Source organism: Thunnus maccoyii, chromosome 2, assembly GCF_910596095.1.
Source record: "Thunnus maccoyii chromosome 2, fThuMac1.1, whole genome shotgun sequence".
Classification (NCBI taxonomy): domain Eukaryota; kingdom Metazoa; phylum Chordata; class Actinopteri; order Scombriformes; family Scombridae; genus Thunnus; species Thunnus maccoyii.
In genome coordinates, this window is record NC_056534.1 from 27,082,715 (window position 1) to 27,098,898 (window position 16,184).

Here is a 16,184-nt window from a genome sequence, read left to right on the forward strand (position 1 = left end):
CTTTTGCCTCTTGCGTATATTTTATAATGAATCAATTTATGGAAATAGTCCCTTTACATAAACACTGCTGGTTGCGGTGTCCATCTGTGATGTGACCTCAGTGTCATTGCACACAGCGGCCAGTAGGTGTCGCCATCAGTTTGCAACAGGGCGTGTCGGTGCGACTATGTCAGGGGAAAGTGTTAAAAAGTGTCGTGTGAGGTGACTAATTTCGGGATAGGGTACATTTTCGAAATAAGTGATAATCATCCAAAACACCTGTACAGCGACAACAAAATATCGGTAAGTGTAAATTTTAAGGTTCCCCACTTTAATGCTAAGCTGCGATCTATGCAGTCAGCACAGACTACGTTAACTATGAGTTTCACTAACTTATCCGGTGACACTTCAAAGTAGTTTAATGTGTTATAGGTGGACGCTGCAAATTAATTAAATGTATTGAATTGTGTTTTTCTGCTAATAATGTAGCTAGCTATTAGCCACAATGTCCAGAAGATGTTAACTCATCTCAACACTTTGACCCTCTGGAGGAAATGTATGGTAGTCTTACTGTATCAAGCGGCTAAAAGAGGCCGACAACATCAAATGGAAGCGGGAAAGCAGGTTGTTAAATTACCTAAATGACCCTGAGAAGTCAAATGTCGGACAGACATTGAACGTTAATTTCTCCTCCACGTGCTGATACCCGCACACAGCTCTGCTAAGATGATGCTAAGCTACGCTGCTGTTGCAGAGTCTTAAAGTGAGTTCACATTTGTACACGCCACTTTTTAAAATACTGTCACAACCGCTCCGTGGATTTAAAATGTAAAAAAAAAAGTTGGTGTAAAAATCCAAAAGAATTTAAAGTAATTTTCTATAGAGACGAGCGAAATTATTCATGTCGGTGTTAAACTGAAAACTGCCAAACTGCCAACCAGTGGTACAAAACGTACCAGGTATTCTTCTGTCTGTTTTGAATCTTGGATTTTTAGAGCATACAATTCACATTTTAAAAGGGTTTCAAGCAAAATTGTTTTATATAAAAAAAACTCTCTTCCCTTTTAATTGGCACTTTTATAAACATGAAGATACAACATGAGATAAAAATCAAATAGGTTGAAATATAAAAATCCCCATAGATGACAAGACCAGAAAGAAGCGAACATTTGAAAACAAAAATTGTGTGTATCTTTAATAATAATTTTAGGCATATATTCCTTTATCTGAGCCTCTCACCTCCTCTTCTCTCCCTCCCTTGCTCCCAGTGCCCATGTGGACATGCAGAGGTACCGGTTGCCAGGTTATGAGATGCAGCTTCTTGGAGAGCTGCAGAGACAACAAAACAGCACCCAATTCTGTGATACCCTGTTGCAAACTGAGGGTGAGGCACAGGACAGGAGATAACAGGATGAAATGAAACTTAAAGGTTTGAACTGAAGAAATTAACTCAGGTTTCTTCCTTCTCTTCTTGTCAAGGTATCTCAGTCCCAACCCACAGCTGTGTCCTCGCAGCTCTCAGCCCTTACCTGTCTCAGAAGCTGTCAGCCATCCCGTCTCCTCCATCTGGCCAAAAGCGCCGACTCCAGCTCCAGGCTGTGAAGCCCCAGATCCTGTTAAAGCTGATTGGTCTGCTGTACTCTGGGGAGCTGGAGGTAAAAGGAAGCGTCGAGCAGAATGACGTGCTGGCTGCAGCCCGCCAGTTTGGGATGGCAGATCTTGTTGAAGGACATAAAGATCTGCAGGAGAGGTGGCAGAGTCTTGGGAGGTGCAGTAAATATTGCATTCACGCAGAAGAAGTCGGACAGAGGGCTGAAAGTAGAAAAATGCAGGATGCACAAGTTCAGGCCGAGATGGCTCAAAGGAGGGATACAGATTCTTCAGCGGAAAAGAGAAGTTTTGTATCGACAGGCACGCAGACTGTTAATGCTGGTGAAAAAGCAGTGGGCAGTTCTCTCACTCTCTCCAACCAAACTAAACCTCCAACCCCAGAGCCTGCACCCTCTGTCGTTCAAAATTTAGATTTTTCTATCTTATTACAATCCCAAAACATCACACTTGAGAAACATTTGTGCTCCACTTTTTCTCCACTCATTCCCAGGATGCTGAATGGAGCACCAACCGATGGAGAGTCTACATCATACCAGTCATCTGACAGTATAACAAATCCAACTCCAATCTCACAAGTGTCCAATAACCTGACTTTCCCTGTTTCCCTCAATGACGCCTCCAACTCCCCGACGCCTGAAGAAGACAGCACCTACCAGCAGCCATCTGAGTTTGTGGACAGCATACAGGTGTTGGCTGAGGAATTGGCAGGATTGGAGGATGGACAAACAAATGACCAGATGTCTGAAAAAAGAGATGAAGGAGAAGTGATGCTAGGAGAGGAGAAAGGAAAGTCTACAGAGAAGAGGTGTGCAAATGCCAATACAGGGATGAAGAGCCTTACTAATATGAAGCAGCTGCAGCAGATGATGGAGACAACGCAGATTTCTATCAAGGTAAAAGTTCATCTGTGAAATTAATGAATAATCAAAATTGGATTTTTTTTATAGTTAAGTCTGTAGATAAATCCTAAAGCTATACTATATTAGGCAACATTATAAATTGATGTAAAAATACACCAGAATTTCTGGTGTCATGTAAGGTGATGTTCACTCCACTCGCCTAGTTTTTCTTGAGAGCATGAAGCTATTGATCGATTAGAGTCAGTCACCCTCTGTCACCAAATAATTTGAGGTTATCTCCATTGCCTCTTGAGCTCTGTCACGGCTGTAAAGAACATTTCTATCTGTTCCACTTTTCACAAACTGGAAAAAAAAAAGGAAATGAAAATTTGAGGATTAAGTTTCATGACAATCATCTCAGATATGATGTGTTGATGTCCTCAGACCGTCGTAACAACTGTGTAGGGAGCCCGCTCCTCTTTATCCTGTGTTTTCTCATCCTCAACATATTTTTTTCCCCACGTGCAGGTGAAGCTGAGGAGGAGGAGGCCAAATGGAGAGATGTGGGAGGTGGTGAGCATGCAAGACACAGATGAGACGTTGTCAGTTGTCACCTCCCTGACGCAGGTAGATAAGTATGATGGCAAATTTTTTATACGAACACGCAATTCACTTGGGTCCGATTGGAGTTTTTAACGTGGGAATAGAATCACAATTAGAATCACTTTGTCTTCTTTTGTCACTGCAGTTATAGATTAATATGAGAAGCTATTATTTCACAGTATTTAGCATCATATGTGTGGACTATTTAACTAAATCACTTCAGGAAACACAGCCACACAGCTGGGTCTTACTAGCTTCCATGTCAGTCAGCGGTACAGTATTTGTCTAACCACATCATTTCGTCAGGAAACAGCCTGCAGTTTGGGTACAATTAATGTGGTCTCTTTGGTGCTCTGTCAGCTGTCTCGTATTACTTTGAAAACTCACAGATCAAAGTGGCAGACCTCTCTCATTCATCATACATGTGGCTAATTGGCTAACATGACCCACTTTTCCAGAAGTGTTGATAAAGTTAAACTTGAGTTTAAGTCTTTGAAGTGATAGATCATCATCATAGATCATTTTGTGTAATCTTTTTTCATGAAATGCTTATCAAACAGAACAGCGTTTTTCTTAAACAAATCATTTTTAGTAATGAAAGCTTGTGGTACTGGTAGGTCTGAAAGCTTATTACTAAATTACAAATACAAGCAAGTGCTGTGAAAGAAAATAAACATATCACATGGATGGTGTGGAGAAAGATTGAGAGGCCAAAGGAAAGTGTTGGATGCCCAGATTTGTTGCATGGCATACTCTGTGATCCAAAACCAGGGGATGTTATCGTGTGGATGTGATGCAGATTCTGGGGGGAGTAGAGTAGGCAGAGGAGGAGGCCGTGCAGTGGAGAGAGGTGCAGGTGGACGGGCTGAAGTTTTGGTGAGTTGTTCAGGCTCAGGTTCTGTACTCTGGGAGAAGTGATAGGCAGTATGATGCAATCGTCAGGTAAAATCCTCACTTGGCTCCAGACTGCCAGAGCTGCTGCCTTGATGGACAGACGGTCTGTTTCATCATCTGCTCCCAGACTCCACCATAGATCAGCTGCATCACAACAATGCTGATGATTCTTAGGAGGCATTGCCATCACATTATTAGTAAATAAAATGACATTAATAGAAGATTATAAAATATGTGAATACAGTTAGTAAAAATGATAACACAAATATGTGCAGAAAGGAATCTCTCTCTTACAGATGAACTTAAATAGCTAAAAACATGTCTTCTTAATGTGAAGTATAACTGATTGTTTTTTTTATTCTAATGATCAGTTTTTATTTTGAATATAAAAATTGGGGAATCAATCATTAGGAGCCTTGCTTGTTGGTGTCTTGCAGCAGGAGTGACGTCAGTGTAAAATCTTGAGTGACATCTAGAGGCAACAACATGTGTGTTGTTTGATTTTCTACACTATTATCTGACTTTCCAATCTGTCTGATAGTATAGGAATAAGTTTTATTTTATGTAGTAATTCACATTTTACATTTAGTACTCATGAATTATTATCTAACTTAACTCAACAGAAGACCCATTACCTTTTATTTATCTTTCTAAAGGATGGCTCCAACCACAAAAGGCCACAGAGAGAACTCACAAACATCCAGCCTCCCCCCTACATTGCCCACCGGTGCGCACTTCAGAAACCAGAGACCCAGATTCCCCAGCCTGCTACCACCAACTCCCCTAAACCACCACCTCACCCCAACACCTCATCTGAGTCTCAGCCACTCTCCAGTGACTACGTCACCCCAAACCACAACGAAGAGCTCCTGTCAGCCCCTCTCCCCCAGCCTCGGGGCCCTGTAGAGGAGTCTGATGAGCAGATAGAGAAGCTGTTAGAGGACATCATGATGGGCCTGAACATCCTGCCCAACATGGAGAGAGACTGCAAGAAGTCACATAACCCACCGACCCATAATGGAGCCATTTGCCAGGTCCCAGTTGCAGAGAATGAAGCAGGTCAGATACACGCTGCCATCACTGCAGAGGACTGTGTATGTTACCAGGATTTAAGGACAAAGAGTGGCCATTCATCAACAGATACAGGTATCTAGATACATTTGTTTTCTTATGCTAATATTATATAAAGAAATTGTATCAATTTGTATCGTCCGTCAGTTCATCTTCAGATTCATTACTGGGAAGACTTACCATACTTTGATCTTTAATTTTTCCCCCAACAAGATGTATAGACTTTTGTCTTTGATATTGCCTTATTTGCATTAATTAATGTCATTAATGACAGTGTGACTTTCATGCTAGACAGCAAATGCAAATGGAACAAGCAGCCATTTTTCTTAACGTGTTGATGAGGTAAAAAGTAAAAGTACCCTCGCTTCTTTTCATCATTTCTATGTTCAGCAGTGAGCAGTGCAGTTAAAATAATTCAGAATCTCGTTTTGCCCTCTCACTAGAAGTGTTAGCATGTGTTAAAGCAAACATAGATCACAGGCTTTATACCTTAAATGTTCTTTCTCTCTGTCTCTTGCTTCCCAATCCTTCACTCCATGAGCACTTCATATTTTGTCTCACCAACAGTCTCAGTTGTGCCTGACTTCAATCTCAGCCCACAATCTAAATCTAAATCCTTCACTATCCTCCAAAACAACTACCCTAACTACAACCACCTCAGCTTTGTTAATTCAAAACAGACTGATGATTTTGTTCCTACCTGTTGTACAGGTGTCTGTTGTTGTTTTACAGCTCAGAACCAGCCTAGCTGCACAAGCCTTTCACCTGTACCACCAGATGCTGTGCTAATCCAGCAGCAGCAGCAGCAGCAACGCTCTCCTCAGCATCACTCGGCTGCCTACATGGGGCAAACAGATGGAATGCTGCTGTCCAAAAGTCAAAATAGTCTATATCCTGAAGCACTCACAACAAGCTCAGTCATAGCCTCAGCTCTCTACTCCACTGGGCAGGAACCACGTTACCCAGCATCCCAGGTGGCGTCTTCACAAGAGGAGCAGAATATCTTAGAGTTTTTACCTGTGTCGAATGGAAATGAGACACTGTCCTTGCATTCTTTTTGCTTATCTTGCATGGATGATTTGCGGCTTCCTCCGTGTCTCTCTCCATTGGAGGCAAATACCTCAGCAGCAAATCAGCCTGTCCTCAACATCTCAATCAACCATGGCAACAACACTGAGCAACAGTCATCTCGACATGGGCGACCCTGGCTCACAGAAAACCCCGGATCACTACAGTTTCCCCTCAGCGCTATTGCTGAGAGAGAAAATAAATGCACATCTTTGAAGCAGGATACAAACCACGCCCATTGGTTAATGCAATGCCCGGAACATCTGCAGTTTAATCAACAACATGGAAGAACCTGTGCAGAACCTGGTGCTGAGAACAGGGTGGGAGAGAGAAAAACGGTATCTGCAGGCATTGAGAATGCTGCAGAACTGAAATCTGACCTCAGGAGAACAAAGAAAAGTTTAAAATGTAAACAGTGTGACGCTAAAGTTGATTCTGTAGCACCTAAAAGGAGGAAGAGAAAGTGCCCCAGTGATCCACAAGATACTGTTGGTTCTCTCTTGACATACCCAAACTTGAAAGTCAGTGATGGAACAAAGAATCAAATCAACTTGAGCGTTTGTTCAGTCAGTTTGTCAAGCAACAATGTGCTGGCAAATGAAAGAGAAGTGGCCATCAGCTCTTCAAACAAGCCATCCAAATTTGGAGGGAAACCAAACCAGCAGTCAACCATCACAGAAAAACTGAAAGAGAAAACCAGAGGCCCGGAGGAGTGTACAAAGTTGGTCAATACTGACCAAACTCGGATCAGAACAAGGGGTTTTCTGAGAAAAGCTCAAGAGACACCAAGTAACAAAAGCACAGAAAGTTCCCCAGTCCCTGTGATCTGTAGAGCTACGATTGTGACTAAACAAGTCTCTCTCTTCGGGCTGAAACGTGAAAGACGGAAGAAAACCAAGCTTGAAGATCTCACCCATCCAGACAGTGTTCCTCCCATCATTGAAAAAAAGAGCCACAATGGGGAAAATGAGCAGCAAACTGAAAAAGATTTGCCAAAGGAGAGTTTGGAAAACAGTGAAAAAACAAAGACAGAGTGTAAAAAAAGGAAGAGGAATAGAAGTGCAGAAGTGGAGTTAATCCCATTGAAGAAGACCATTAGTGCTGAGAGCACTGCTGAGGCAGAGAATAACAATGACATAATCCCAGCAGTAAGAAAAGTAGGGACACCAAAACAGATGGTCTCTTTGAAGGAATTTCAAAAGCTTATCAAACGTCAACACTCTAAAACAAGGAAATCAAAAGAAAACCATAAAACAAATGAAACTGTAAGAAATACAGAAGATAAAATGGAGGCTTGTGATAACACAGCCAGCAACTGTGAAGAAGAATCAACGAAGGAGACAGAAATGGACATAGACGTCATCCACCCTGAGAGCACGGGTGAGATTGAAGAATCTCATGTCATCTTCAATGTCACAATTGATAAAAATCACAATCAAATTTCCAAGAAATCCACAGCTGAGAATCACAGATCACAAGAAGATGACACAAACAGCGCTGCTGGTAAGGAGACCAGTTTGTTTGGTGAGGAGTGCCATCCGGTGTTTCCCTTTGATGTATGTGAAGAAGAAGTGGCCAAACTGGCGGCTGAAGGAGGAGCTGAGAGCAAGCAGCCACTGAACAATCAGGATCAAGGTACTGAAATTGTGTATTTTTTCTTCATGGTAGATTACTGAATGTGACTTGTGTTCAGGGCAGCTTATAAAGTCCATTTACTGTGATCACAGTGAATGTTGAATCATTGAATATTTTGAGTTTAATTTGAGGATTATAAACTTAACTTTGGCGTCATCTGGTGGCAGTACTAAGAATCACATGCTGCAAGATGCTTGAAGCTTGAATTGTGCTTTGAATTCTGTTGGGCCACTTTTGAGTGTTTTTAAAATAAAAGCATATGAACTCTTCAAAAGACGATTAAGAGTCTAAAGTCATGCTAGCGGCTCCATGTGGCTGCACTTGCTTTGAATAATAAAATGCTAACACCAGCATGCTAACAGACAGTATATTGTAATTAGGATCATGTAAACTGTCATGTAAAGTCATAAGGATTCATCCTTTGAGGACCATGAAAACTCTATCAAATGTCATGGAAATCCATCCAATAGTCGTTAGGTCAGTCTTGACCAAAGTGGTGGACCAACTGACCGACATTGCCATTCCTTAGAGCCATGCTGCTAGCTTGGCCAAAAAGGACGTCATGTTTAGACTTAGTGAGCTGAGATTTAGTTCAACCAAATCACAAAAAAATACCTCCCAATTTGCCCCCAGTTGTATTGAACCAGGCAGATATTCTATTGACCAGAATTTGCCTCTGCAACTTGTGCCTCTCCCCCAAAACAACTGGTGTGAATGAAATTTAATTTGGGATCAGAACTTTCCATAAACGCCGGCTGCCAGCCAAACAGCCGACGACTCATTTAAGTCCAGCCAGCTACTATTATATATAATACTAGTAATATATATTAATTGTTCTAATAAAGTAGTTTTGATTAACAAGTTGCAATTTACTGTGTGTACATTTATGACCACTTTCCTCTGCTTCAAAGCAATGCGAACATGATAGACAAACGTGCCTATCTAACAGCCAATCAAACATCATGGTCAATATTCAAAATGACCAGTCAAGGGAGTGGACTGTCAATTCCATCCCCGCTTCCAGAGTCTTAAAAGTCAATTTGTTGCAGTTGCGAGCACATAGGGAGAGTCGAGCTAGCACTCATCACAGCCCCATGCCCGTGAGACTGCATTTGTGCACGTGAAGCAGAAATGCTTTCTCACAAGGATGGTTTTCTGCTCTCTGATACTGTTCTCTGCGCTCGTATCACGTGCACGCGGCTGGTTTTTATCTACGCGGGTTTTGAAACTAATTAAATGCCATATTTTTCCCACTGGCTGGCTACTCTATATCCTTATGGAAAGGCCTGTGGGATGATTAAAAATAGCCTTTGAAAACTCAAAAACAACATGCTTTTGTATAAACAATGTACCTCAATGACACTGGATACTCCAGTTCACAACCTCCTTTCTCTTTGCAGCACTGCCCTGTAGCACAGGAGTGTCTGATATAATGCAGGCTGCCACCAACGACGACGGTTCCTCTGACAGCCAGCTGCCTCGAGAAGACAAAAAGCCTTTGGACCACAACTTGAACCCCCAGACCCCTGAGAGGACTGGTCCATCTCTGTCTGGCGGGTTCAGCTGTAATCAAGAGGAGGAGGAAGTGGAGGTGGACGTTCTGCTTTACTCCCCAGACAAAGTGCCTCAGACCAGAGAGTGTGAGGATGGACTCGACAACATGGCTCTAACTCCAGATGAAGAAGAGGAGGAAGATGTGAACGAGATTGATGTGACTGGAGATGAGGCAGAGTAGCCTTTTGTATGTGTGCATAGTTTTTATTATGTTGTGTAACTCGTTTAGCACTTGGGTGTGCCAGTCCTAATGTTCCCTGTGTGGTTCTGCTTTTATTTCTGTTCACAGAGATGTCAGATGAAGTCTGTTTCAATGTGAAGCTATGTATAATAGATTTTTATATATTTCCTTTTTCTGTTACTCAACCATCAGTCTGTGTCTGGCGATCATAAGCTGTGTGCATGCAAGAGTCACAGGCTGCACACTGGTAAATTGAGTTCCATATACAAGTTTCAAATGGCTGTTTTAATTTGCATTGATAATATGCTGAAATATTGATACAAGAAGAAAAAAAACTTGTTTGCCCTTGTTTACAATCATTTATATTTGTCTTTTTTTTAAATTTCACATTTTCAGTCAAATTTGGTCAGACTGATGAAGGTAAAAAGCACTTTTACTGCACTGCAACTATTGCAGAAAACAGATCTTATTTTGAGTCTGCACAGTGTTTAATGTAAATAACATAATTATGGTTTATTAAAAAACAGTCTATTTTCATGAATGTGTTTTTGATTGTGAAGGTTTCAGCTGGATGTCTCTTATCGCCTGACCTCATACCAGAATGCAGATAACAAGACTTCCAGTTATTCACAGAACAAACGTGTTAAACGGGTATTTCAAGAAGTTGAAAGGTATTTGGATTGAGGGTAGATTTCTTAATTATTGTGGCTTTGTTGGCCAACAGCGGGGCAAAACTAGCAGAAATGTGCCAAGTGCTTAAAACAGAAAAAACCACTAGAGGGCGCACTGTCTCTGTCCTCCGTTTGAATCCAACTTTATTGACATCGGAAGTGTCGGAGGAAACGGTAGACACGTGTTTTCTTGCAGATTTGAAGGTTACAGAAGAAGCTGCAGGTAGGCTTCTTGTGCAGTCTGCAGGAGAGGGTCCCCAGCACGGCGTGTTTGTGGTTGAAAGCCGGGTGTGAGCAGCGCTGAAACGCAGACATGGATCCCATGAAGGCGCAGCAGCTGGCGGCGGAGCTGGAGGTGGAGATGATGGCTGACATGTACAACCGGTAAAGCCAAAACACGCTAATCACCGAGCTAGCTGCCTCTTATTCATGCTGTCTCTGTCATCCACTGTCACAGTAGCATGGCCTTCATGTATAGATGTGTCCGTGGTAAACGTGTCGATGACATATGGTAATCTAAATGTTAGCCAAGACGTACAGTATTTCACTGATACTCAGTCACCTACACTGATTGGCTCTATACATAAAGCTTATATTAACTGTACAAACCACCAGGAGCAGGCAGCAGTTAGTCATTGAAGGAGAGGTATTAGTCTGTTAAATGACAGTATCACATGACCTTAATAGGTTTAATTAAATCACGACCTCTTAGCTTTGCTGTTGGAAAAGTACTCTGAAGATTGTTTTTGGAGGTTCAACTTATAATTTAATTCATTATTCATCTGTAAAATGTCTAAGTAAGAACATTCTCTATCCCAGGCCAAAAGCCAAAGTGACATCTTGAGTTATTGATAGATGTCATCAACAGCCTAAACCAAACATTTCTGGGTTACAGAAATATCAGGACATGTTCAATATTATTATTATTATTAGTAGTAGTATTAGTGGTTGTAGCATTTAAAAAAAACTTTTCTCTAAAATTCAGTAATTTTATCTTACACACGCATTGTCTTGAAATGGAGATTGGGTACAACGTGGTGAAATAAAGCTGCAAGATGTGATTCTGTGGTTCAAGCCAACACAGACCGTTAGAGGTTGAAAGCTTCAACAGTTTAATTAAAAATATCCACTAAGTTTGGTGATGTTTGGACAAACTGTCCTTTAAGTTAAAGTTTAAGTCAAATTTGCAACTTCTGATCAGTTTGGTCTGATAATGATCCACAGAAAATTTGGTAGCAATCAGAGCAGTTTAGGAGGAGATGTTAAAAATGTGTTTTTCAAAAAATTCAAAATGGTGAAAAATCTATCTTGGCCTATATGGATAGATTCATCTGGAGCCACAGAATCCAGGAAAAAAGAATTTTGTTTGTGACACTTACGATTCAAAAGTTATAAATAGGCCAAAACATTAAGATAGTTGTTATAGCGCCACCATCAGGCTGAAGGGAGTTTCATATTTGTTGGGCAGCACTTGCACACAACCTCCAATCAACAGGCAAAATCTCTTGTCTCTCTCATTTATCATCTTACAGGAATTTGCAAAAACATTTCTGAAGAAAAAATGAATGAATTAAAATAATAACTATAATAATAATGATAAACCAGAACAAAAACAACAAGGTTTGGCTTGAACCCTTAAATATATCTTGACCTCAAAGTTTAACACATCTGTGTTCTTGCAGTTTCTCCACAGCAGGTGGAACCTTGAAGGGAAAGTTAAATATTTTTAATTCATTCAAAATTAATGTGAAAATGCTCACATACTATGTAAACTTGTATCTAACAAAGTCATTTTCCACATAATCAAATATTCAAAATATGCTGGATCATGTTGATACAGGTCCCAAAACTTGTAACATATTTTAGACAATTATTGATTAATAGGAAAAGCTGATTAAACAGGAAAGTATTTTGTATTTTCTTCCAGCTGAAGAAAGATCTTGAAATGTCTTACATGTAAGTTGTGTGCGGCATTGTGCTGTATGCTTGTATACATAGCTTTAAAACCATTCATGTGATCATTCAACCATACATTATACAATACAGGAGGTCTTATAGAGAAATATCAAAGGTTTATACCTTTTATAACACTGTTATCAAGTCTGTCTTAAACAACTCTCAGGAGCCCAAATGAACATTGAAACAGGTTTTTCTTGTCGTAATTATTCCTCCTGTTCATACCGAACCCTTCATAATGTACTTCCAATGTAAGTGATGGGGGACAAAATCCACAGTCCTCCTTCTATTCAGAAATGAGTCAAATCAAGTAGATATCTTTCAACGTTACAGTCTTTTTAGTGCTAAAGTTCCTCTTTTTGTTACTATACTTCCACTGCAGCTCAACAGGGAAACACAAAGAGGGAATTTGATGCAAAAAAGACTGTAAACGTGGCAGATATCCACTTGATATGACTAACTCAGACTGCTGAAGCCTCATACAAGCTTCAGATCAACTTTTAAATGAATTTTTGCACAAAATGACTGTGTGGACACACTGTGGATTTTGGCTCCCATCACTTACACATAAAGCGCATTTGAAGGAGATCTTTTAATAGCCAGAATGAACAGGAGGAATGATTACAGCAAGCAAAGCCTGTGTGAACCTGTCCTTTTTAAGAGAGAGACAAAAATCATCCAGTTAGTTTTTTAAAGGGAATTTCTGCTTTTCCAGTGTTCCATTATATTATAATTTTGATGTTGCAACTGTAGTAAGAAGGTAAATCCACCACTGAAGAGTTGAATCTTGATGCAACTACTCTCCCTGCCATTTTCTTTGCATCCTTATTACCAACTGGTTTTAAGGAAATGAGACCAAGACTGAAGAGAGGGGAGTTTGAGGACAAGGTGGCTACAACATTCAGGATGAGTTTAGGATGAATCTGTGGTCCAGATGACTAAAAGGTTAACACAAGAAGTTGGAATGTGAGCCAAGGTCAGGGGAACTGACCAATGAAGACTGCATATATTGTGGATGTGAAAGCAGGACTGCACAGTAGAGTAACTTAAGCTTATGGTGAGGTCATGTCCATTGACACATGATTTGATGTGTCATAGCAGAAAAATCCCACTTGTCATTAATAACATTAACATGGCTGGGTTTAAGCTTTAACAGAGAGCCAGCATGCACAATACCTGAGCCCCAAAACAGAAAGTGGAATGCAGCTATAACTAATTATATAATTTACATCTGTTTTTCCTGCCACAACATGTCAAAAAGTCCACTGTGAAAAAGGCCTGTTCCAGTATATAATGAATAATATCTGCTGTATGTGTTTAGTTCACTGGTTGAGGGCAGCAGCTTGTTCCTACCAGTCATTCTGTCAGTTCTGCAGTAATGACGGAGGTAAAACTTGCCGAATCTTTCTTCCCCATTTCAGCTCAAAGTTGCTCTCATATCTGTCGGAGCAGATCACACAGAACATACTGAATAAGGAACTGTGTCATTTTTAATGAACCTTCGTTATTTGACACTTCTTGACTCGACAAATTCGTCTTTCTAATAACAGTAGTAGCAGAGCTTACTGACGTATCTTAATTGATTAGAGCCGTTATTGTTGTTATGAATTACACCTGTGTTTTTTCTGTTATGTCTGCTGCTCTTTATTGACAAAATTATATTTCTTCTATTTCTACCATGTGCAGTATAGTTTGAGGAATGACTGGTGCTACAACACAATATTTATGAGGCTGTCTTTGGCAGTTGTAGACAGTCATTGCTAATTTCAGTCATATACATGATTGATAATGATTTGGTCTTCATTAGGGCTGCAGCTAATTATTTTCATCATCGATAAATCTGACGATTATTTTCTCGATTAGTTGTTTGTTCCATAAAATGTCAGAAAATGGTGAAAAATGATGATCAGTGTTTCCCAGATCTCAATGTAACATCCTCAAATGCCTTGTTTTGGAGAGTGTCTTTGTCTCTGTAGTCAGAGAATTTGGATTTTTTTTTCTTAAAAAATGACTCTAAATCATTCATCAATTATCAAAATAGTTGGAGATTAATTTCATAGTTGGCAACTAATCGACTAATCGTTGCTCTAGTATTCATCAATGAGTATTGTCCCCATTAAAAAAAATAGTAATATCAAATAAACTCACATCAGTCAATCTGGTGGGGACACAGAGAATTTATAAGTCACACCAATTTATGCTGGGATACTTATTTTTGCATGCATGATGAAATAGTGCAGTAGAAGTGGTTTCACATCATCATTTTGATCTCAAAATGAATGAAATAAATTGTAACATCTCCCAGCTCTACATAACGTTTACCACTCTGACAGACTCATGGTTTCCTTTCCTCCCAGGATGACCAACGCCTGCCACAGGAAGTGTGTGCCGCCACATTACAAGGAGGCCGAGCTGACGAAGGGCGAGTCGGTGTGCCTGGACCGCTGCGTGGCCAAATACCTGGACCTTCACGAGAGGCTGGGACGCAAGCTGACAGAGCTGTCCGTCCAGGACGAGGAAATGATGAGGAAGGCTGCTGTCGGGAGTGGATAGAGACGCTGATGACGGGAGCGAGAAGTAGAAAGTTGTGGGGAGTTATTACAAAGTTATGGGGCGGGGTTAGCATAGCTGGTTTCTCTAAATGAGAGATTGGTGTTTTTAATAAGAGGGTGGGTAAATAAAATTTATAAAGTCAAGTTAAAGCTCATGAGGGTCCACTGAGAGAAACTGCCTCCTCTGCTTCAGTAGAGGATGATACAGAGGAAGCACCGGAGCACCTGGCGGAGTTGCAACGTGAAGACGTCCTGAAACTGCTCACAGCGGTTCAGCAGCCTCTCTGGATCTGTCCGATTTGTTTTTTTTTTTTTACAAATTCAGCTCGGGCTGGTCCTGTACAAGTCACCTAAAAACTGACTGGAAGGGAGAAAGACCTGGGACATGTAATATTATTTGAAAGTCATACTTTGTGCTTGTTTTCTGCTGCTTCTACCGCAGAAACTCACATATACTTTTAAGGCTTTGTGGTACCAATTATCTAGTATTTGCTGCAGGTTAAAACAAACACAAATAATGATTTACATGTAGTCTTAGGTCACTCTTTAAACTCGGGTGACTTATTTGAAAGAGGGTGACGGAGGCCTCTTAAGGTTGCAGCGCATCATCATATTCAGGTAGAGATACATTGTTAACAATTACAAGTTGTCTGTTATGCAGACAACTTGTAAAAGTACAAAACCTTGAAATACAGTAAATCAGATACATGGATCAGGACATGCACTGAATCAGTTATGTATGGCAGTACAGTTTGAGCCAGAATGTCTTTTTATACAAGACACTGCGTAGTTTACTCTCTTTCACAACAACACAGATACAGACCAGCAGCCAGGTCATTCTAGTTACATGCGTTAAGGATGGACTGAACTTTGTTCATGTGTCCTGCTTGTGTAGACTGTGTTGTGCTGTACGCCAGTGGACCATGTTTTTCTTTTTGACTTTGATATGTCTTCTTTTTTTTCTCATGTGTTAACCACTGTGTCAGTGATGCAGCTCTTCAACTGCATATTGGAGAAGCTGCACAGTGTTTCGTTGTTATTAATTGCTCTAATAAAACAATGTCCTCATTTATCTCAACAGTATGATTGTTATCAGTGATGTTTCACAGATATTTAAGTCTGTCACACACACCTCATCCTACCAACATATTTAACATACAAGGAATACTGACTGGGGACCACAGGAATAAACTACTATAAGAAACAACCATCATAGCAAAGTGTTAACTTATTTCTTCTCAAAACATTATTAGTTATGTAATTAATGTTATTTTAGGAAAGTTACAGTTCATTTACATATTGTGTAAAACAAAAATATATACTTTTCTCTAATACCAATTACAGCTTTTATCCCAAGTACAATCTTTCCACAAAGCCTTCAAAATGACTGCTACCCCTCCTGATAGTGTGTGATACTTTAAATTAGGACCCATGGCAAACATGAACTCAATAAATAGTTCCATCTATTAAAACTGCATAGGCAGAATTTTCACTGGAGACACCCAGGGCCACAATACAGTGGTATTTTTAAAAAGCACTAATTAAAACAAACAGAAAACAATGATATGAA

The 16,184-nt window shown here is 40.3% G+C and overlaps 2 protein-coding genes across 4 annotated transcripts; both read left to right on the forward strand.

Moving 5' to 3' along the window:
- Window positions 1–118: 118 nt before the first annotated feature.
- LOC121911515 lies at window positions 119–9,972 on the forward strand. Of its 3 annotated transcripts, none has more exons than XM_042433089.1 (7): window positions 119–282; window positions 1,248–1,363; window positions 1,459–2,483; window positions 2,958–3,056; window positions 4,583–5,072; window positions 5,730–7,700; window positions 9,101–9,972. In XM_042433089.1, the coding sequence occupies exons 2-7, from the start codon at window positions 1,261–1,263 to the stop codon at window positions 9,433–9,435; spliced, it is 4,023 nt and encodes a 1,340-aa protein (XP_042289023.1). In that variant the 5' UTR covers window positions 119–282; window positions 1,248–1,260; the 3' UTR covers window positions 9,436–9,972. The 3 variants fall into 3 exon arrangements, with proteins under 3 accessions (XP_042289023.1, XP_042289003.1, XP_042289013.1); XM_042433069.1 differs by having other exon boundaries at window positions 120–282; window positions 5,709–7,700; XM_042433079.1 differs by lacking the exon at window positions 119–282 and adding an exon at window positions 352–742 and having other exon boundaries at window positions 5,709–7,700.
- Window positions 9,973–10,254: 282 nt separating this feature from the next.
- On the forward strand, window positions 10,255–15,692 carry timm10 (translocase of inner mitochondrial membrane 10 homolog (yeast)). Its single transcript, XM_042433096.1, has 2 exons — window positions 10,255–10,490; window positions 14,420–15,692. Exons 1-2 carry the CDS (start codon window positions 10,420–10,422, stop codon window positions 14,613–14,615), a joined length of 267 nt encoding a protein of 88 aa, XP_042289030.1. The 5' UTR covers window positions 10,255–10,419; the 3' UTR covers window positions 14,616–15,692.
- Window positions 15,693–16,184: the final 492 nt, after the last annotated feature.

Excerpts from the sequence above, each read along its gene's own strand:
- LOC121911515 (XM_042433069.1), top strand. The coding sequence starts at position 1,261 with ATGCAGAGGTACCGGTTGCCAGGTTATGAGATGCAGCTTCTTGGAGAG. Across the intron at positions 1,364-1,458 it reads TACCCTGTTGCAAACTGAGG|GTATCTCAGTCCCAACCCAC; the intron begins GTGAGGCACAGG and ends CTTCTTGTCAAG. Across the intron at positions 7,701-9,100 it reads ACTGAACAATCAGGATCAAG|CACTGCCCTGTAGCACAGGA; the intron begins GTACTGAAATTG and ends TTCTCTTTGCAG.
- timm10 (XM_042433096.1), top strand. The coding sequence starts at position 10,420 with ATGGATCCCATGAAGGCGCAGCAGCTGGCGGCGGAGCTGGAGGTGGAG. Across the intron at positions 10,491-14,419 it reads ATGGCTGACATGTACAACCG|GATGACCAACGCCTGCCACA; the intron begins GTAAAGCCAAAA and ends CTTTCCTCCCAG.